General features: G+C 35.6%; 1 protein-coding gene across 2 annotated transcripts in view; it reads left to right on the plus strand.

Annotated features, from left to right (window-relative positions):
• PCNX4 (pecanex 4) overlaps nt 1-24,343 on the plus strand; it is a 54,510-nt gene that overhangs the window by 19,609 nt on the left and 10,558 nt on the right. For both annotated transcript variants that reach the window (XM_072629380.1, XM_072629381.1), the window contains exons 8-10: nt 7,769-8,132; nt 13,468-13,571; nt 14,953-15,983. In XM_072629380.1, the coding sequence (XP_072485481.1) occupies nt 7,769-8,132; nt 13,468-13,571; nt 14,953-15,983 (1,499 nt within the window). The remainder of the gene's footprint in view (nt 1-7,768; nt 8,133-13,467; nt 13,572-14,952; nt 15,984-24,343) is intronic.

A 24,343-nucleotide genomic window follows, 5' to 3' on the forward strand; every position in this document is an offset into this window, starting at 1 on the left:
AGAATGCATTTCATTGAATTTGAAACTGGTTGAATGGCTAAAGTTAGAGTAGTCATTTATGCTTCATCCAAGGGAGGATGCCAGAGATCGATGGTTTGACTTGTGCTTTTTAACATTTCTTTAGTTACTTAGATAAAGTCATAGATGGCACACTCATCAAATTTGCAGAAAACCAAAGATGGGAAGGATAACCAATATTGTATGACAGAGTCTGGATCCAAAAGGATCTTGCCAGGCTAGAGCACTGGGCTGAATCTAATAAGAGGAAATTCAGTAGGGACAATTGGAATACATTACTCTTGGGTTAAAAAAATAATCAGCCTCTTGAATATAAGATGGAGGCATTAAAAAGTAGCCATTCTACAGAAGATTCAAGCATTTTAGTGGACTGCAAGCTAAATAGGAGCAAGCAGTGAAATGCGGCAGCCAAAAAAGTAAATTGAGAAAATGATCATTTTGTTTCTTTTTTACTTATGTTTATTCTCTCACTTTCTTTTCTTTTTTTTTTTGCCTTATTGTTATAGCCAGGATTTCTAGTACCATGTCAAAGAGAAATGGTGACAAATAGGCCTCCTTGTTTCACCCTTGAATTTACTGGAAAGGATTCTAGTTTATCTCCGTTACAAATAAAAGTAACTCTCTTGGGTTTTTATACATAGACTACTTTGTAAAATTCCTACTACATTTCCTATATAATATTGTATTTTTTACTTTTTTTTTAGCAGAAATGAGTATTGTTTTGTTGAAAACTTTTTCTGCATCTGTTGATATAGTCATATGGTTTTTGTTGCTAATATTAGTTAATTAAGTTTGTGATTTTCCTATTATTAAACCAACCCTGCATTTTTATATGACTCTAAGCTGGCTATGGTATGTAATCATTGCTATATAGTTATTTTAGCCTCTTTGCTACTATTTAAAATTTTTGCTTCTGTGTTTTTGAGGGATATTAGTGTATAGTTTTTTATCTGTTTTGAATTTTTCTGTTTATCATTTTATTTGTCAATACCATATCTGTGTTATAAAAGGAATTTGGTAGGATCTTTGCTATTTTTGCAAACAGTTTATACAGTATTGGAATTAATTTCTTTAAATATTTGATAGATTCACATATATCCATCTGATCCTGGAAAAATTTTATTTGGAAGTTAATTTATAGCTTGTTCTGTTTCTTTCCCTGAAATTGGATTGTTTTGAATTCCCTGTTCTATTTGCGTATTTTGTAGTTTTGTAAATATTCATTTATTTCATTTAAGTTGTTGGTTTTGTTTATTATATATAGTTAGGAAGAATGATTTCTAAAAATATCTTTTGTTCTTCATTTGTTGTGAATTCTCCTTTCTCATTTTTGATACTAGTTTTCCTCACTCTTTTTAATCAAAATAACTAAGGATTTCTCTATTTTATTAGTTTGGTGTCTTCCCTCCCACGAATAGCTACAAATATTCATTAATTTTTTGGTTTTTTTGTTTTAATTATGTTAATTCTTTAATTTTCAAGACTTCTTTTTTAGTGTTTAAGTTTTTTTAATTTGTTCATTTCTTGGTATTTTTGGTTGCATTTCCATTTCATTAATCTTTCTCTTTTTTGTTAGTAAAATGTTTAGCGATACAAAATTTCCCCTAAGTTCTGCTTTGGCTCCATCCCCAGAATTTTGGAATATTATCATTATCTTTAATGAAATCATCAGTAGTTTTTATGATTTTTGTGACCCAGTAATTCAATTTTTAATGTTTTTTCATTGGCCTTTAATATAATTTCATTACAGTGTAATCAGTAAGTGATATGTATGATATTTTTGCTTTTCTGCATTTGTTTGCAAGGTCTTTATGTCTTAAGACTTGATCAGTTTCTGTAATGGTGTAGTTGGTAATGTTTATATATGTATACATCTGTATATCTATGTATACATACAAATATGTTATAGATACATCACCACATACATACACACACTCACTCAACACACACTCCTTTCTATTTCCATTTGATAATATCCATAGGTCTAGCTTAACTAATTTTGCTAAAATTCTCAGAACATTAATTTCTTTACTATTTATTTTTTAGTTAGATTTATCAAGCATTGATAGGGGTAATTTGAGCTCCCTCATTATTATAGTTTTATTGTCTATTTCTCCTTGTAATTCATTTAGTTATTCCTTCAAGTATTTAAAAATTATACCATTGGGTATTATATGAGTTCATCATCTCAGTTACCCTTTCAGAAAAATGTAGTTTCCCTTTTTATTTTTGTTTTAATTGTCTCTTTTTGCTGTTGCCTTGTCTGAAATCATAATTGATACTTTTTTGTGTTTAGCTGAGGCAAAGTAGATTTTGCTCTAATCCCTTATTTTAACTTTTTGTTACTTATCATATTTTAAGGGTGTTGGATATTGTTTTCTAACCTGTGGTGGTAACATTTTCTATTTATGGGCAAATTCATCCCATAGCAGTTATGATAGTTAATTGTTTATTTCCCTTCATTCTATTCTGTTATCCTTTTTCATCTCTATGTACCTCTTTCCCTGTTTATTTCAAGTTGTTGCCCTTTATGGTTTTTTTTTTTTATCCTTCACCTTCTCTTCTCCAGACTTTAGGTGTTTCTCCTTTCACTCTCTTCTTTACACCTTATAATATCATTCACATTTAATTGGATAGCAGTAAGAAAGAAATTAAATTTAGACCAACACCTCACACCTTGTTACAAAGATAAGTTACACATGGTTGTGTGACCTAGATATAAAAGGTTACATCATAAATAAATGAGAGAAACTTGGAAAAAGTTCCCATGTATCAGACTTGTGAATAAGAAAAGTTAATAACCAAATAAGGAATAGAGAGAATCACAAAAGATAACATGGATAACTGTGATTACATAAAATTAAAAAAATTTTGTACAAACAAATCTAATAAAGTTAAGATGAAAAGAAATGATCAACTAGAAAAAATCTTTATAGCAAGTTTCTCTCATAAAGATCTCATTTATACATTCAGTCCCCTATTGATAAATGATCAAAGGATATCAACAGATAATTTTCAAGGGAAGAAATCCAGGCTATTTTCCTCATCTTGACCCTTGATGAATCAGTTCAACTCTGCACTGACCTCTTCTTATGAATCTCTTCTAGGTGCTTGATAAATGTTTATTGATTGATTATTCATTCTCTACATAAAATCAGCTATCTTTAAATTGACCTATCTGCCATGTCATATAATGAGTCTGTAAAATTTTTGGTGAGATTTCTGACCCTTCTAGCTTATCATTTGGCCTCAGTGAGACTGAGACCTGTTGAAGACCTTATCTTGAAAAAGCCAAGGTCTCCCCATGCATTCGGGGCCATCTCCAATTGCCCTGATCTATATCTGGTCACTGGACCCAGATGGCTCCAGAGGAGAAAGTGAGGCTAGTGCCTTTGCACAGTCTTCCCTTATATAATTCAGTTAGCTTGCATGTCATGGTACCACTTTCCTGATATCATGGTCGTCTTAGAGAATGAAGGACAAATAGCAGGCTTATCATTTACAGCCAATAATTAGGGAACTTCAGTGTCTGATATCACCCCACGTGATGTGATCAGCACCTTTTGCAAGCATATGGTTTAGAAAACTCAATGTTTATTTACAGGTCCAGGAAAAGAATTAGAAACCATATTAAATAACATTATCTACCAGTTAACTTTTCCCCAGAGACCTACAGTATCAGCCACTTAGTGATATACTAAGCAGAGGACCCAGTAAGTGTGTCTTCCACCCTCTAATCCAGTATAAGGAAATACTCATTTTCTGGGCAAACATGGTCGAGAAGTTAGCTTTTACTTTGGGGTTTGACTAAAAAAAATAAAGTATTAAATAAACAGTTCTGTTGACTGACATTCATGTGTTCATGACTTGGCAAATTCATGGGGGAAAAATGGTTGTTGAAGAAGATGCCTGAAGCAGTGACTCTTAAGTTGCATAGAATTAGAAAGGGTCTTTCCTTAGATTTCATACTTGATGTCATTCTATGAGGCAGAATCACTGTGTCTATTTATCACCTGCTCTCTAGCTTCAAACAAAAGTTTGAAGGAATAAGCAATGTAAAACCCTAGGTACTTTATAAAGAGGCAAGTGTCAGCATTACTCACTGATTACTCCAACTAACTTAGCATCAAGCATTAGGAAAGGGAAAGAAGGGGAAAAGAGGGAGAGAGTTATATGCCATTATCTCATTTGTGGTAGCTATTGTATTATCCCCATTTTACCACTGAGGAAACAGATAGGCAGAGTTAAATGATACTCCCAGGGTCGCATAGCTTTCTGAGGTCAGATTTGAATTTGGGTCCTCCTGATTTCAGACACAGCTCTTTAGCCACTGTGCTCTGTAGCTCCTGTGAAGAAGACCGACAGAAAAGCACAGCTTTCCAGAACAAAACCTTAACAAGCTTATTTTTATTTTGTTTTGTTTTTTAAGAGTAGTTGTGTATTCTACAGCTTAGTTCACCCAACATTTTAGCACCTGTCAGCAGGAGAACAAGTGAATAGGTTTTAGAGCAGGAGTTCCTAACCTGGGGTCTGTGAACTTTAAAAAATGTATATATTTCTGATACTACATTTCAATATAATTGGTTTCTTTAGTAATCCTATGTATTTTGTTTTGTACATTTAAAAATATTGTAATGAGAAGGGATCAATAGGCTTCAACAGACTGCCCAGGGTGTCCCAGACACGATGAAAGGTTAAGAACCCATCTTGTAGAAATTTTCCCAGCTGTGCATTTGTGTGAATTTTATAAACATTTTTGTAATCTGGCTGTTTTCTGTGTTCATATTGTCCATAGATCATGAGATTTGGAACTAAAAGAGACCTTCAAGGTGATTTAGTCTAAGCCCTTCACTTAAAAAATTAGTATTCTTTTTTTGTTTGTTTTTATATTATCTTCCTTTAGAAGTATATTCATCCCCTTTCCCTAATCCTTCCTTATCCTTTTGGAAAAACAGAAAAGAAAGAATGAAAAAAGAACCAGGACGGCAGCACTAACCAATGCATGCATCTATGCCTGATAGTATTCACAGTATTCCAAGTCCTGTAGGCCCAAACCTCTGCAGGGAAGGGATGGGCAGATGTGTTATCTCAACTCTTCTCCTTAGCCAACTTGGTATTTATAATTATACAGTGTATGGTTTTTGTTGTAGTGGTGGTTGTTTTCTTACATTATCTTGTTCGATCACTTCAGTTGTGTCTAATTCTTTGTGACCCCATTTAGGGTTTTCTTGGAAAATATACTGGGCCTTCTCCAGCTCATTTTATAGATGAAAACCTGAGGCAAAAAAGGTTAAGTGTGTGTCCAACTAGTAAGTGTCTGAGGCCAGATTTGAACTCAGGAAGATGAGTATTCTTGACTCCAGGCCCAACACTGTATCCAATGTGTCACCTAGCTGCCCCCCTATTATTTTACTTACTATTTATTGTCGATTTCATGGTTCTGCATATTTCTTTGTATCTGTTAATTGAAAGTCTCTTGTTTTTCTGAATTTTTCATGTTTATCATAAGGTACCGTAATATTCCATTACATTCTAGTACTACAGTTTGCTTAACCATTTCCCAGTTGATGGGTACCTGCTTTGTTTTCAACACATAAAGTGCTGCTATGAATATTTTATAAAGGAAGGAATATGTGGCCAGGTCAGAATGTTGGGCCAAACCTACAAGATCAAAGTTAATACCTATTAAATGTAGTGTTATACTTGTATGACTAAGAAGCAGTTCATCTGACAAGTGGTGAGGGTTTTTTGTGCAGTCAAATGCTATTGTGCCAGAAGTGATATGACACCCAACAAAGTTAGTGCTCTCTTACCCAGCAATAGAGGTGTAACTGCCAAGAACAAGAAGCTGGAAGTCAAGTCAACAAACAAACATTTATTCAGTACTTGTTGTGTGCCAGGCATTGTGTTAAGCAACAAAGATACAAAGAAAGGCAAAAATAGTTCCTAGCTGTAATGAATCAACAGTCTACAACAATGTATGAACCAGTGATACACACAGACACACATACCCATACACACACGTATGGGAGGTAAGGACGGAGGGAAGGCACTGGCATTAAGGAAGACCAAGAAAATCTTCTTGGAGAAGGTGGGATTTTAACTGAGATTCTAATGAAACCAGGAAGCAGAGATGAAAATGGAGAGAATTCCAGGCCTGAGGGATAGGTAATCAGTGAAAATGCCCAGAGCTGGACAATGGATTGTTTTGTTTAAGAGAAGTAAAGTATAAGGAAACTTACAGAGGTAAGAGGGAGCAAGTTGTCTTTAAGCACCAAACAGGATTTTATATTTGATCCTGGAGACAGTAGGAAGCCACTGGAGTTGATTGAATAAGAGGGTAACAAAGTCAGATAATGCTTTAGTGAGGTCACTTTGACAGTTGAGTGGAAGATGGACTGAAGTTGAGAAAGACAGGAGACAGGCTATTGTAGTAATCTAGGTATGAAGTGATCAGGGCTTTGCACCAAGGTGGTGGTAGTGTCACAGGAAAAAAAAGGGGCTCATAAGAGATTTTAGGAAGGTAGAAGCCACAGGATTTGATTATTAATTGAATGGGGCAGGAGGAGTCAAGAATGACACTTAGGTTGGAAGCCTGGGTAGCTGGAAAGATGGTGGTGCTCTTAACATTAATAAGGAAATTATGAGTGAGGAGGATTTAAGGGAAAAATTCTACCATATACACTGTCCTGACAAAACCTATTAGACTGTCCTAGTCAGTTATCAGAAACACATTTAAGAAAAGACATGTACAAACTGAAGAATATCTGCAGGAGGGGTTCCTCACCGTATTTGTATTGTATGAGAGGAAAATATCAATACGCATGCTGAAGTTCCCAAGTGTGAGGCTAGAAGATGGAGAGGAGAGAAAGAGTTCAAGCTCTTGGGGTACATTGCCTTGAAAAGTAGTGGATTCTCCAGTTGCAGGTTTTCAAGCAAAGATGGGGTGACACGACTATTTTTCTAGTGTCTCAGATTCAGTTTTAGCCTTATCTTTGACTCCTTGCTTACTCACCACACGTGCCAAATGTTTCTGTTTTGACCTCTATATCTTTCATATCTGACTCTTTTTGTTCATACTGATACTACTTTAGATCTCTCCTCATTATCTATTGCCTAGTTTATTGCAGTACCTTTCTAATTGGTCTCCAAACCTCATCTTACCTTAGCCCATTCCACCCTGCTTCCAAAGTGATTTTCCTTAAGCACATTTCTGACCATGTCACTCTCCTGCTCAGTAAGTTTTGGTGGCCTCCTTCTTCTAGGGGCTTTTAAAGCCTGCACCACACATAACCTTTCAGCCTCATTATATATTACTCTTCTTACCTGTTAAGGTCTAGCCATACTTTCCTTCTCTCTTTCTCACACAGGGCACTTCAGCTCTCATTTCCATGCCCTTGTATTGGCTATCCCCTGTCTCTAGAATGCTCTTGTTCCTTAATACTGCTTGATAAGAGACCTTCACTTCCTGTAAGACTCAGCTCAAGCACCCCCTTCTACATAAAACTTTTCCTGATCCTCTCAATTGCTTGTGCTCTCCCTCAAACTATCTTACATTTATGTAATAGGTCCTTAATAAATACTTGATTGATTTACATATACATACATATGTGTGTGTGTGTGTGTATATGAGATATGTACAGAGAATTCTTGTTCCTGTCCAAGTTGTGCCAAATATTCTTGAGGTCTTTTCTAGTTCTGACATTCTATGAAGTAAATAGAAATATGTACTTTGTTTTTATATTTTCAGGTTGGTATTATTCGTGATCGACTGCTTCAGCTTATCACCAAGTTGCAGTTTGCTGTATCTGTCCTCTTGACATCATGGACAGAGAAAAAACAGCGTCGAAAATCTACCACCACTTTAATTACACTCAATATAGTCTTCTTCCCAGTTGTGATGTTCTTCATAGTTCTTTCTACACTACTTTCTTCTCCTTTACTTCCCCTGTTCACCCTTCCCGTGTTTCTGGTTGGGTTTCCAAGACCAGTTCAGAGTTGGCCGGGACCAGTAGGTGCAACAGCATGCATTTGTCCAGATACAGTTTACTATGAGCAAATGGTTCCAAGTCTCAGTGCTGCACTTGGATCTGCAATGGCAGCTGGTAGTTTAGGTAAGTAACTAAGCTGTAATTGAGGTATTTTCATCTCTAAATTTAGAACAGAGGTCATTCTGGAGAGATGATTGTTCTCAAGAAAAAAACTTGAGCCTTTTGACTGCACCAACATATAAAAATTAAATTTTAAAAAATTTGGTAGATCAGAAGCAAAAACAAATTTGCCTTTCCATATTGAGATGAATAAAATTACCAGTGTTCAAAATCTTTATTTTTTTATTAATTAAAAAAAAAGTGATAGTTGAGGATTAAAAGGGTTCATCTTATTGATTAAAAATGGTTGTGAAGTCCATCACAGTTCAGGGTTCAGTCCTATAATCAAAACATAAATATTCTTAAAGGACTTACATGAATCTGAGGCAATGATAAATAGAGAAACTCAGTGCATTTGATGAATTAGATTTTTAAAGAGAATCAGCATGGTATGTCAGTCAACAAACATTTATTAAGCATTTACTATATGCCAGGCACTGTGTGCTAGGTGCTGGGTCTATAAAAAGAGGCAGAAGATATTCCCTACCCTCAAAAAGGTCCCACCCCAATGGTGGAGGAGACATGCAAAAAAAGAAAAAAATGATCAAATAAGCTACATACAGGATAAATAGAAAGTAGTCAACAGAGGAAAAGCAAGAGAATTAATGTACTAGAATTTGTGGTGTTTTTTGTAGAAGATGAGATTTTAGTTTGGATTTAAAGGATGCCAGGGAATTGAGGAAGGAGAACATTACAGGCATGGGAGACAGCCAGAGAAACTGCCCAGAGCCAGGAGATAAAGGATCTTGTTCATGGAATAACCAGAAGGCCAATGTCACCAGATTCAAAAATATGTGGCAGGGAGTAAAGAGTAAGGAGATTGGAGAGAGAGGAGAGGGCTAGGTTATAAAAAGACTTTGAATGCCAAGAGGCTAGATCCCAGAGGTGTTAAGGAACCCTTAGAGTTAATTGACTCTGGGAAAAGATATGATCTGACCTGCACTATAAGGAAAAACAATTTGGTAGCTGGAAAGGATTGATTAGGATGGGAAGAGACTTGAGGTAGGCAATATTATCGTTGTTATTATTATTTTTAATGGTAAAGTAGTGGGAACTGACCATAAGTCATATGAAAAGTATAAAAAGTTTGTTTTATTCCACTAGCATGGTGATTTCATCAGCCCAATCTGGTTGCTGAAGAAAAATAATCCTAAAGAGACAAAACTTTTCTTGAAGTAATTTTGTCCTTTGCACTTACCACTCCCACCTCCCACCCTTCTGAACCCTTCCCTCCCAAATACATATAATACTAAAAATAATGCTTTCAGGAAGAAAATAGAATATTTGGTGGAAATGAACTTACTCTTTCAAGTAATATGGCTGCATTGCAACTTTTCCACCATGTGCTAATTGTACAATGACTTGTACTATAGTTTGTAAGATCATTTTCAAGTAAACATGTAATGTAGTGGTAGTTATTCAGTCTCATATGACATTTAAATACTGACAGGTAACTTTCTGACAAGTTGATTTTAGGCATGGAAATGTATGTTCTCTACCCTGGTGAAACAATTATGTACAATTTTTCTAATTATGTGTTGTGAAGGGATTTAGAAAAAAACAATTTTTTAAAAGAGAAATAAGAACCAAAATCTTTCTTGATATCAATATGCCGTCCAACAAGGCTGAATTAGTTTAGAGTGACTGTGCACTTAATTTCCTTTAAAAAAAAATAGCATATTATTCATTTTCTACTGTTATCAGTTTTAAAAGATTATCATTAAAATATTTGAGTAGTTCCAGCATTTCTCACTTTATCTCCATTCTGGTCTGGGATAGGGCATATAGTTATAGGACTGGTAATAAAAAAAAAAATGATAGAGTAGGGAGAAGGATAAGAATATATCTTCTAATGCAGTGGTTTCCAAACTTTATATCATCATGGTTCCTCCTTTTTTTATGAGAAAGAAATTATGACATCTCTTCATTTTTCACAAAACATTCTATACAGATAATTTTCTTGGCTCATTTTTCATTGAAATAAATTAATAATCTATTACAAGTATGTAACAAGTCAAGAATTCAACATACAATAAAATAAGTTACATAGATATTGTTAATAACTGGGCAGCTAGGTGGTATAGTGGATAGAATTCTGGGCCAAGAATCAGGAAGACTCATCCTCCTGAGTTCAAATATATCCTCAGATACTTAGTAGCTGTATGACCCTGGGAAAGTCACTGTTTGCCTCAGTTCCTCATCTGCAAAATGAGGTGGAGAAGAAAATCACAAACCATTCCAGTACCTTTGCCCAAAACCACCTAAATGAAGAGTCTGACATGACCAAAACAACTGAACAACAGCATTTCATTAATAAAATCCTTCAGTATTTTTATATTTCATATGTCAACTATAATAATGTTATCAGTATGATCGGACTTCTTTCCATTCACTAAGCTTCCCAAAACAAGCTATATTTATAATATTGCTGTTTATAATTCTTTTCCAAATACCAATTACAAACAGTATTTTATCTTTCAAATAACTTTCTTTAGGGCAAATATCGCATCATTTATTTCTTTGATATTCTTTACAATAAATAGAGGCATACTGCAGGTGCTTAATAAATGCTTGTGAAATGATTTACCGTATTTGTACCTGGATGTCTCAAACCAGAAAGATTACTTGCAGACCATGACAAAACTCTGCAAATGCCCTCATGAAAACCCAAGATTTCTTGCTGGCCCTTATCAGGGTCTTAATACATCTAGGTGTACTGATAGTAAGACTAATAATAATCTGAGTGGCATTTTTTTTTTCAGTGCTTTCTGTCAAACTATGTTGCAACATCATTGTTTACAGTCTTGGAAAAGCCATTTGTTTCCATAGTTTGGAAATCAGGACCCAGAGCAGACATTAGAGACTGCTATTTAGAACACTTACTCAATAGGGACAGATAATTATTCTTGAATTTTCCAGTTTTGTGTGGTCTGATGACTTACATTTCAGGAACATGTGTGTTAATCCTCCCCCCACTCCTTACCCATTTCAAATGTAACGCCTGTTACATTGAGTTTGTTCAGATGTCTGAAATGTTTCTCAAGTAACTTCCAACAGCATAAAGGCCCATTTCCCACAAATAACATGATGAAAATTGTAAAAAATAAAAAAAAGTATTGCTTTGTAAAGGAACTTTTATTCACCTTTAGCTGCAAATAGTAAGATTATCAGATTCAACTTTCTGTCACAAGATAGAAATTAAACCAGAATTGTCTTATATCTACACCAAATAGATTCCTTATCCATTCATATTTAGAAATATGTAGATTTTTCAAATAAAGTACGAATTACTGCTCTGTACCAGTCAAGTGATGGCTGAATAGGTATACTTTCTTCTTTACATTTGCAAGTCAGGTAGTTTTAAAATTGAGAATACATTATGTAAATTTCCAATTTTTATAAAAGTATCTTGATTATAGTGTGAATTGGAGGATATTGAATTTATTCATTTAAAATTCTTTGTTGTTCATAAATATCCTTCAAACATACAAATTTCAGGAGGAATTTGTAATTTAAAGTGAAATTGCTGTCTTTGTTATTATTGCTTAAAAAGGGACAATTTCTTCTTTTGATGTACTTTGGCATAAGAAAGGCATTGTGTTTTACTATAATGTAGAAGTGTCCAATGATCTCCCATATTTCCAAAAAGCCTTCCTTTTAATGCATTATTTTTATAAAGCTTTATTACTCTTGTAACAACTTTAATAACTGTAGCTCCTCAGTCATTTCTTAACACAAATTGGGTAAGAGGTTACATTTTTAAACTAGTGCTTACAGACTTGCATTTCATTCTAACATTAATTAGCATTCTGTTAACTTCAAAATCCAAGACAATTATCCTTTATTGTGTCATTTTCACTTAAATTCTGTCAGTATATTGAAATTTTATCTGGATGTAGCATTATGACTAGGTTTGCAATTCAGCCTGTCAATAAACCTTTATTCTTTATTTTGTGCTAAGAGCTTGAACTGCAAAGAAAATAAAATTGCCCCTGCCTTCAAAGAGCTTACGTTCTAAAGGGGGAGACAACATGTAAATAAATAACCATAGACAAGATCTATACAGAATAGATGGAATGTCACTGAAAAGGAAGAAGCATTAGGAACTAGGAAACCTAAGGGAGGCCATCTGCAGAATGTGGGTCTGGATCTAAGTCTTAGAAGAAGTCAGGAAAATCAGGAGATAAAGATGAGGAGGAAAAACATTCCAATCATGGAGGACAGTCAGCGAAAAAGCAGAAAGATAGGAGATGGAGTGCTCTGAGGAACTTTAAGTAGGTCACTGTTACCAGATCTTGCAGTGTATACGTTAGAAAGTGTGTGCGTGCGTGTGTGTGTGTGTGTGTGTGTTCGTTTAAAGGCTATTGGAATAGACTAGACTAGAGGTGATGAGATCCTGCCAGGGTAATGGTTAAATGAGTGGTCAGTCAAAATAAACATTTTCTAAGCACTGTGTGCCAAGCACTGTACCAAATACTAGAGATAACAAAAAAAGACCAAAATTACAGTCCCTATCCTCATTCTAATGAGAGAGACTAGGTAAATCTGTATGTACCTACAAAATGTCTTAGATGGATATGTGATCTGAGTAGATGGAACATGATCTGAAAAGGCAAAGCATTACGAACTAAGGAATCAGGAAAGGTGTCCTTTAGAAGAGGAATTGTGAAGTGGACCTTGAAGGAAGCCAGGGAATTAACAGTCAAGAAAAGGTGGGCTGGGGAAGAGCATTCTGTCATGGGAATAGCTAGTAGAAAGGCACTGAGAGGAGAGAGAGTATTGTGTTTGATAGCAGTGGTAGTAAAGTATAAGAAGATGACTGACATATACTTCAGGAAAATAATGCTGGCATCACCCCAGACTAATCAGAGTGGTGAGATTTAAGCAAGGAGACCAACCAGTTAGAAGATGATTCTAGTACTTACTATGAGAAGTTCTGATGACCTGAACTAGAGTTGTGACTATGCAAATGGAGAGACGGGGATATATATAAGATGTAGTAAAAGGAAAAGGTAGAAATTTGGTACAGTTGCTTCTAGTTTTGTTTTTCTGGGAATTTGAAAACACATGCATAACATAACGGTAAGTTAAATATTAGTAATCTAAGTTGTTGAGTACTGTGTGTTACAATTAATTTTAATGTCTTTTCTTGTGAAAAATAGTGTTTCGTTTTCTGTTTTTAACTAAAGAATAGCAGGAGTTAAAAGTCAGTCTCCAAAATGTTATCACATCTACCATGATAAAAATACACTCTCTAAACCCCACATAGAAATAATGAACCTTTTCTACTCTATTTTAGGAGTCCTTTTACCTGGGTCACATTACTTATGTCGTTTTCAAGATCGACTTATCTGGGTACTAGTTCTAGAACGAGGATACACTTATTGCTGTATTAACATTAAGGTCAGACCACTAAATTTCTCTCTAAAGTTTATATATTACATGTAAAAATGTTTCTGTGATCAATTTAGTAACTCAAATACATAACAGTTTGAAGTAAATCTATTTTTTTTGTTAAATTTGAAAATATATATTTTTTTAAATTAAATATTCACAGTGAAATAATTACATATTGACATTATGTAGTCTGTTATCAGATGATAAGTAGGCAAAGAAGCTATATAGACCAATCACCTCCTCTCTAAGTTCCATTCTTTTTGCCCTTGTCCAACTAACCAGCCCCAAAATATGATTCTGTAATATTGTTTGACTTATACAGTGAACGGTGTATGGAGAACAGTATAGTATGAGCTTTCTTAGACATTACACAATAGGTTCAAATTGTTGCTGGTTAAAATTGATACTACAATCTCATAAATAAAAGCAGAAAATTGTGCCATAATATTAGAGTAATTCCCACTTCCTTCTTTTCTGTTAAGCATCTCGTAATATGCCAGTGGTCCCTTCTAAATAGAATTTCTTTGGCCATATTTTTTTTGTCAGGTATTTATATGTTTTTTGCATATATTTACAATTTTTTATAGCAAAGTAACAACTGCTATTAAAGTTTTCCTACACAAATAATTCATTTTAGCTCAACAGTATTTGAAATCATTATGCTTCATAGAAGGCATTGGTCATTTTGAAGAAAAAAAAGATTTCCAGCTTTAGAATGTTCTAGAAATTGATGTTATAAACAATATAATTGTGGTCTTCCAAGTGCAATGTTCCTTATGATTGTCATAAAAGTAATATTGTTATTAATATTTCTGTAATTTAGCACTCTTCAATTGTCCCTAAAGTCCTGTAGAGACATAAAGGTGAAGAAACTAAAGCTGAGAGATTAGGTGACTTGCCCATGGCCACAAAAGTACTAAATTACAAAGCCAAGATTCACACTGTGGGTCTTCTAACTCTAAATCCATTGTTTTTCAATCATACCATGCTGCCTCTAGATTTAAAAGATAAGGTATAGCTCTTTATTAAGAAGAACTGACTTATTTACCATATTTTTACTAAAGAAGAATACATAATATTCTAAAAATTATTAACTTTTCTATGTGTAAGTAATTATGATCAACCACTAAACAATTAGTAAGAACCTCGTACGGACCAGGCACTGTGCTAAATGCTAGGGATACAAAAAGAGGTGAAAGACAGTTCTTGCCCTCAAGGAGTTTACAGTCTAATGGGGGAGAAAATAAGCAGAAACAAAGAAATATATATAATGCAAGCTATAATACAGGATAAATATGAAAAAATACGTAGAAGACACTTAGCATTAAGAGGGCTTGGGAAAGGTTTCCACAGAACACACTCAAGAAATTTTTGTTTCTTCTTTTAGGGATTAGAATTACAAGAAACATCGTGCCACACTGTTGAAGCTAGAAGAGTTGATGAAGTTTTTGAAGCAGCCTTTGAGCAAGAGGAATATGCAAAAGCACTTCCACTCAATGAGCACTTTGGAAATATCTTAACACCTTGTACTGTTCTACCTGTGAGACTATATTCCGATGCCAAGAGTGTTTTGACTGGTATAATTGATTCTAATGAAAATTTACAAGAGTTTAAAGGTGACCTCATAAAAGTACTTGTGTGGATACTTGTACGATACTGCTACAAAAGAACCAAAACACTAAAGGAATTTGATGAAAGTGAATATAATGGTGTGCCATCTTTAATCAGGCAGCCTGAGCTGAATAATTCACCATTCCCACAAGTCCCCAGTGATACAGATAGTTTAAATTTAGAAACACCTGGTGAGTGGTCTGATAATGACTTTTTTGATGATGAGTCCATGACCAAAAACGAAAACGGGAAGTTAAAAGTTTTGCCAAGTACATCTTTACCTATTCCAGGATCAGTGGAATCACAAAGTATAGATGGTAATTCAACAGAGACTATTTCAGAAGATAAACTTTATAAAGCAGTTGCATTGGGACTTCCTGCTGTTGACAAAGGGAAGCAAAAAGAGGTGACACACCTTCCTCTGTTGGAATTTAGTTGTTCTCATTCACAGCTATTAAGCATACCAGAAGAATGGAGGTCTAGCTGTTTGCCCAAATCTAGGATTAATGAAATAAAGCAGTTATTTCCAGAAGATTGGTACCAATTTGTTTTAAGTCAGTTGGAATCTTTGCATCCAAAAGAAAATCTTTCAGATATACTTGAAGAAATAGCAAAGGATGAAATTTTGAAAGACTTATATATTCATGCAGTGATGTCTTGTTATTTTAGTTTTTTTGGAGTAGACAATATGGTCCCTAGTCCTAGTCACATATTTAGAGCTTACAATAGTGGCATTCCTTGGTCACTTGGTTTGGACTGGCTGACTGAAAAACCAGAACTGTTCCAACAAGCACTGAAAGCATTCAGGTAAGAAATAATTTTGATTCTTTATGTCATAGTATTAATAGTAACCTTCCTTGAAGTACTACTCTGCGATTGTATTTGGCAGGTAGCCCTGTATTTTTTCCCCCATTAATCTCATGGAAAAATGTTTTAAATGTTTTGGTTTAACATGAGACAGTTTCCACTAAACAGCTCAAATTCATAAGAAATAACATTCCTTGAAAACTTTAGGCAAAACTGCCTAATAATGTTACTGCTACAGGCTTTACAAATCACTGTCCATTTTTATAGTTTGCTGATTGTTAGAGGAAAGGAAGGGCATGTGCTTGAGCTTTGGTATCATGGACCAACTATCAGTACAATAAAATCCAAGGGGATGAAGAATGCCTATTGATGTGTGACATGCAGTTGATTAGACAAGCTATAAACTGTGATGGTGAACTGGATGTGGAATTGTATAGGAAGAGATGAGCAAGGCAGGTTGCTTTGAAGAAATTTCACAGTATTCTCAACCTAAAGGGGCAGCTGGTGGCTCAGTGGATGGAGTGCTGAACCTGGAGTCAAGAAGAATGGAGTTCAAATTTGGCTTCAGACTCTTACCAGCTGTGTGACTCTGGCAAACTCACTTGATCCCTGCCTGCCTTAGTTTCTTCCATTATAAAATGGGGATAATAACAGCATCTATCTTGTAGAATTGTTGTGAAGATCAAATGAGATATTGATATTTGTAAAACATTTAGCATATTACCAAGCACATAATAAGTTTTTAAGATGAGGTTCAGAGTGGGCAGAGCCAACATGGCAGAGTGAGAGCAATCACTCACCTAAGCTCTTAAACAAAACTCCTTCAGATACCTCTAAAGAGAGAATCTGGCCAAGCTTTGGAAGTACAGAATCCAATAGGAGACAGACTGTGGCAGATTCATAACCCAGGACAGACTGGAAGGTCGACGAGAAGGATCTGTTCCACAGGGGTAAGCCCCCAGTGCACAGCCTAGCCCAGTGGGCAGGCCCCTGGGAGGCCTGAGGCAGCAGCAGATGGAATGGTGGAGCAGCAGCCCAGGGGAGAGACCAGTGGAGCTGAGCAAGTGACAGTCACTGAGCCCCAGATATCAGCCTCAGCATCTCCTGAGACTTTCAGCCCTCAGATTAAACTTCTGTAAGTCACCTACTTGAACTTGCAGGAGCCAGGAAGGCAGAGTGATCAGTAAATGCTCTCTCCTCCCCCCTTGTTGACCTCGAAAGAACGATAAAATATTTCCCCAGAGAAATCCCAGATCAGTAGGCACAGTGAAGGGGCAAACAGTCTCATAACACATGAGGCTAGGAAAATAGCTAAGGGGGATTCCTCTTACTGTGGCAGAGGCAAACCAGAAGGAGAGGGGCCCCAGGGCAGTGGAAACTCACACTAAGACTCAGGTGTGCCTCAGCCCTAGGAGAGGAACCCCAGGATGGGTGATAACTCACACTAGGACCCAGGTGTGCCTCAGCACTAGGAGAGGAGGTCCAGGGGAGGTGGAAACTCACACTAGGACCCAGGTGAGCCTCAGCATTCCAGGGGAAATGGGAAGATAATAGGACAACTGAGAACACCAACCCCTGAGCTTGCCTTGGCCTCAGCTTGGCTGAGGAGATCTCCCATGACCAAATCACCCCTCCCCCATGCTTAACAATCTAACGCCAGGGAAGATCAGGGAAACACAAAACAAAAATATAAAAAGACACTTGCCCTTAGCTTTTTTAACACCAGTCAGTTCAACACCAAGTTCTACAGCTTCTGACTGAAAGAACCAAAAGCCACAACACACAGTAATCATCATGAACAAGAAAAAGCAAAACAAGGGTGAAAAACCACAGAATCTTTCAATGTGGACAAGGACCAAAACACTAATACCAAAGAGGTCAGTAGTGAGACTGGACTTCCAGATGAAAGTTCAGAAGGGACTATGAGCTTCTCACATGTACAAACAGCTCTCCAGGAACAACTGAAGAAGGAAATAGAAGAAAAACTGGCCAATGATTTTTAAAGTATGAAAAAAGAATTCACTGATGAGAAAATCTCTTTAAAAAGGAAAATTGGACAAATGGAAAAGGAAGCACAAAACCTAACTGGGAAAATTGGACAAATGGAAAAAGAAGTTCAAAAGCTAACTGGGGAAAATAATTCCTTAAAAGGAATAACTGGACAAATGGAAAAGGAGATGCAAAAGTTAACTGAAGAAAACAATTTGATAAAAATTAGAATTGGGCAAGTAGAAACTAATGACTATGAGACAGCAAGAATCAGTCAAACAAAATCTAAAGAATGAAAAGATAGGAGAAAATATAAAATATCTAACTGGAAAAACAACTGACCTGGAAAATAGATCCAAGAGAAAAAATTTAAAAATTATTGGCCTGCCAGAAAACTACAATGAAAGAAAGAGTCTGGACAATATCTTCCAGCAAATCATCAAGGAAAACTGCCCAGAAGTGCTAGATCCAGAAGGTAAAATAGTCATCCAAAGAATCCACTGTTCACCTCCCAAAAGGGATCCCAAACTAAAAACACCAAGAAATATTGTTGCCAAATTTCAGAACTATCAAGTGAAGGAGAAAATTCTACAGGCAGCCAGAAAGACACCATTCAAATATCAAGGAGCTACAGTCAGAATCACACAGGACCTTGCAGCTTCTACATTAAAAGATCAAAGGAATTGGAATATGATATTCCCTAAGGCAAAGGAGCTGAGACTCAGGCAGGGATCAATTGCCCAGCAAAGTTCAGCATAACATTTCAGGCAAGGAGATGGTCACTCAAAAGTAAGGGATTTCCAGACCTTCCTGACACAAAGGCCAGAATTCAATAGAAAATTCGATCTTCCAATGCAGGTCTCAAGAGAGGCATAAAAAGGTAAACAGGGGAAAAGAAAAACTTGTTACTCAGTTTGAACAAACTGTTTACCTCCCTATAAGGGAAGATGATACATGTTAATCTTGAGAATTGCACATGTATTATGAAATAAAAAGTGATATATATATAGGGAACGGGTATAAAGTAAATGATGTGATGATAAAAATATGATTTAAGCATGCAAAGGGTTTGTAACAGGAGGTGTGAAAAGGAGGAAGCAAAAACTGGTAAATTATATCACAGGAAGAAGTGCAAAATTAAGTAGAGGGAAAGAAGGGAGGGAGATGAGCATTGTTTGAGAGGTACTCTGATTTGATTTGGTTCAAGGAGGGAGCAATACACTTAATTAAATATATAATTCTAACTAGCTCTATAGGCAGTAGGAGAGGAAGAAAGGGGAGGGGAAGCTAAAAGGGAGGGAAGAAGTAGGAAGGGTAAAGAGGAGTAAAAGGGAGGGAGGATAAAAGAAGGAAGGGAAAGCTGCAGGTGGTGCTGGTGAAATGTGAAAACTATTGAGGAGGAAAAGGGAGATGGGAGAACTAAAAGCACAAATGGTGGGAAAGAGGATGGAGGGAAATACACAGATTGTAATCATAACTGTGAGTGTGAATGAAATGAACTCTCCCATAAAACAGAGGATAGCAGAATGCATTAAAAGCCATAATCCAACACTATGTTGTTTACGAGAACACATTTGAAATGGGGGGAATACACACAGGGTAAAGGTAAAAGGTTGGAGCAGAATATATTGTGCTTCAGCTGATGTAAGAAAAGCAGGGGTAGCAATCCTAATCTCAGACAAAGCAAAAGCAAAAATAGATCTAATCAAAAGAGATAAGGAAGAAAACTATATCCTGCTAAAAGGCACCATAGACAATGAAGAAGTATCATTACTAAACATGTATGCTCCAAGTGATATAGCATGCAGATTTTTAGAGGAGAGGTTGGAGGAGTTGAAGGAAGAAATAGACAGCAAAACTATACTAGTAGGGGACCTCAAACTCTCCTTCTCTGAACGTGATAAATTTAACCTCAAAATAAATAAAATAGAGGTTAAGGAGGTAAATAAAACTCTGGATAAGGTAGATATGAAAGATCTCTGGAGAAAACTGAATGGAAATAGAAAGTAATATACCTATTTCTCAGCAGTACATGGTACATATACAAAAATTGACCATTTACTAGGACATAAAAACCTCACAATCCAGTGCAGAAAGGCAGAAATAGTCAAAGCATCCTTTTCAGGTAATAATGCAATAAAACTTATATGTAATAAAAGGCCATGGAAAGATAAACCAAAAATTAATTGGAAACTAAATAATCTAATCCTAAAGAAGGAGTATCATACAACAACAACAAATCATAGAAACAATCAACAGTTTAATTCAAGAGAATGACAATAATGAGACAACCTACCAAATCTTATGGGATACTGCAAAAGCAGTTCTTAGGGGAAGTTTTATATCTTTGAATGCCTACATAAATAAAATAGAGAAAGAGAAAATCAGTGACTTGGGCATGCAGCTGAAAAAGCCAGAAAAAGAACAAATTGAAAATCCCCAAGTAAATACCAAATTAGAAATACTGAAAACCAAAGGAGAGATTAATGAAATTAAAATTAAGAAAATTATTTAATTAATAAATAAAACCAATAGTTGGTTTTATGAAAAAACTAATAAAATTGATAAACCTTTGGTCAATTTGATTAAAAAAAGAAAGAAGAGAATCAAATTACTAATATCAGAAATGAAAGGGGTGAACTCATCTCCAACGAGGAATAAATTAAAATAATAATTAGAAATTACTTTGCCCAACTTTATGCCCATAAATTAGACAATCTAAATGAGATGGATGAGTATTTTAAAAAATACAAGTTGGTGAGATTAGCAGAAGAGGAAGTTGAATACTTAAACAATCCCATCTCAGAAAAAGACATTGAAGAAGCCATCAGTGAACTCCCTAGGAAAAAATCTCCGGGGCCAGATGGATTTACAAGTGATTTCTATCAAACATTTAAAGAACAGTTAATTCTAGTAATATATAGACTATTTTTGAAAATTGAGGAAGAAGGAATCCTCCCAAATTCTTTTTATGATACAGATATGGTTTTGATACCTAAACCAGGAAGAGACAAAACAGAGAAAGAAAACTATTGACCAATTTCCCTAATGAATATAGGTGCAACAATTTTAAATAAAATTTTAGCAAAACGAATACAGCATCTTATCATGAGAATAATGCATCATGATCAGGTAGGATTCATACCAGGAATGCAGGGCTGGTTCAATATTAGGAAAAGTATTAGCATTATCAATCATATCAACAACAAAACTAACAGAACCACATGATTATCTCAATAGATGCAGCACAAGCTTTTGACAAAATACAACACCCATTCCTATTAAAAACACTGGAGAGCATAGGAATAAAGGGAACTTCCATAAAATAATAAGCACTATCTATCTAAAACCTTCAGCAAGCTTTATATGCAATGGAGATAAGCTAGATGCATTTCCAGTAAGATCAGGGGTAAAAAACAAGGATGTCCATTATCACCACTATTATTCAATATGGTACTAGAAATGTTAACTGTAGCAATTAGACAAGATAAAGAAATTGAAGGAATAAGAATAGGCAAAGAAGAAACTAAGTTATCACTCTTTGCAGGTGATATGATGATATACTTAGAGAATTCCAGAGATTCAAGTAAAAAACTACTTGAAATAATAATCAACTTTGGCAAAGTTGCAGGTTACAAACTAAACCTGCACAAATCTTCTGCATTCCCATATATTAGTAACAAATTCCAACAGCAAGAGATAGAAAGAGAAATCCCATTTAAAGCTAGGGTAGACACTATAAAATATTTGGGAGTTTACCTGCCAAAACAAATCCAGGGACTATATGAACACAATTATAAGACACTTTTTGCACAAATAAAGTCAGATCTAAGTAAGTGGAAAATCATCAGTTTCTCATGGGTAGGCCAAGCCAATATAATAAAAATGATAGTTCTACCTAAATTCATGTACTTATTTAGTGCCATACCAATTAAACTATCAGATAATTATTTTCTAGAGCTGCATAAAATACTATCAAAATTCATCTGGAAGAACAATGGGTCCAGAATATCAAAGGCACTAATAAAAAGAAATGCTAGGGAAAGTGGCCAATCTCAAATTGTATTATGAGGCAGCAGTTATCAAAACCACTTGGTACTGGCTTAGAAACAGAAGGGTAGACAAATGGAATAGGCTAGGTACTCAAGACACAGTAGGCAATGAATATTAGCAATCCCGTGTTTGATTAACCCAAGGACCCCAGCTTGTGGGGTAAGAACTCATTGTTCAACAAAAATTGCTGGGACAACTGGATAACAGTGTGGCAGAAACTAGGCATAGACCAATGCCTGACACTGTACACAAGAATAAAGTCCAAATGGGTACATGATCAAGGTATAAAGATTGATATCATGGACAAATTGGAGGAGCAAGGAATAGCATATTTATCAGATTTATGGAGAAGGGAAGAATTTTTTACTAAAGAAGAGATAAAAAGCATTATGAAGTGCAAGATGGATAATTCTGATTACATTAAACTGAAAAGTTTTTGTACAACCAAACCCAATGCAACCAAAATTTGGAGAGAAGTAGTATATTGGGAAAGAATTTTTACAGCTAATCTTGGGAATAAACACCTCATTTCTAGAATATGTAGAGAACTGAGTCAAACATACAACAATACAAGTCATTCCCCAGTTGATAAATGGTCAAAGGATATGAACAGGCAATTTTCAGGGGAAGAAATTAAAGATATCTATAATCTTATAAAAAATGCTCTAAATCACTTTTGATTAAAGAGATGCAAATCACAACAACTCTGAGGTACCACATCACACCTCTCAGATTGGCAAATATGACAGAACAGGAAGATGATAAATGTTGGAGAGGATGTGGGAGAGTTGGAACACTAATTCATTGTTGGTGGAACTGTGAGGTCATCCAACCATTCTGGAGAGCGGTTTGGAACTGTGCCCAAAGGGCTACAAAAATGTGCATACCCTTTGACCCAGCATTATTGCTTGTAGACTTGTATCCCCAAGAGATCATAAAAATGGGAAAGGGTCCCACATGTACAAAAATATAGCAACACTCTTCATAGTTGCCAAAAATTTGAAATCAAAGGGATGCCCATCAATTGTGGAATGGCTGAATATATTATGGTATATGAATGTAATGGAATACTATACGCTATAAGAAATGATGACCAAGAAGACTTCAGAGAGGCCTGGAAAGACTTATATGATCTGATGCTGAGCGAAAGGAGCAGAACCAGGAGAACTTTGTGCACAGCAATGACCACAGTGTACAAAAGTTTTTTTTTGGTAGACTTGGAACTTCATAGCAATGCAGGGACTTAAAAAAAGTTCCCAATGGTCTTCTATGGCAAAATGCCTTCCACATCCAGAGAAAGAACTATGGAATTCAATTGCAGAATGTAGCAGATCATTTTTGTGTGTGTGTGTATTATGTTTTGGTTTGTTATATGATTCCTCCCATTCATTTTAGTTCATCTGCACAGCATGACTATACTGAAAATGCATTTAATAGGAATGTATGTGTAGATCCTATATAGAATTGTATGCTGTCTCAGGGAGGGAGGGAGGAGGTGCAGAGTAGGTAGGGGTAAACGAAATCTAAATTATATGGTAATGATTGTAGAACACTAAAAGTAAATAAAATTAATATATTAAAAAAAGATGAGGTTCACCAGTGGAATGTAGAGGTGCATGGCGAATGTCAGCAGACAGTAACACATTACAAATGCGGAGTTAAATATGAAAAGCCATGTGTGAAGCATAGTCAATAGAACAATTAATACAATATTAACACTTTTGTAAAGAAAAACAACCTTGAAAGAATTAAGAACTCCAATCCATGAAATAACCAACCATGATTCCAGAATACCTTTAAAGAAGTACATTTGGACTTTACCTGATTGTTGTTGTCCTTTGTTCTTAAAGAGGACCAAAATGACATCACCATGATAAAGGGAAGTTTCATTGTGTCCGCCTATAGCTGATCAGACCAATATGAACTTGGAATACTCTACCACAGGTTGGACACAGATAATCCCTGTGAATATTTGGGGTGAATGTCTCAAATTCGCACATCCTGCATTTACTTTGTACTGTCTCAATTTTGCTTTGCTGAAAGAGCACAATACCCTTTCTGATGTGGTCCCACCATGCTGAGGAGTCATGTGCCAGTGTCTTCCATGTTGCACAGTCAAATCCAAAGTTCTTGAGAGAGACCTTGAGAGTGTCCTTGTAACATTTCTTCTGGCCACCATGTGTTCGCCTGCCCCATGCGAGTTCTCTATAAAATAGTCTTTTTGGCAAGCATACATTTTGCATTCAAACAATTTGGCCAGCCCACTGGAGTTGCACTCTCTGAAGCATAGTTTGAATACTTGGCAGTTCAGCTCAAGG

This window comes from Notamacropus eugenii, chromosome 1 (genome assembly GCF_028372415.1).
Source record: "Notamacropus eugenii isolate mMacEug1 chromosome 1, mMacEug1.pri_v2, whole genome shotgun sequence".
NCBI lineage: Eukaryota > Metazoa > Chordata > Mammalia > Diprotodontia > Macropodidae > Notamacropus > Notamacropus eugenii.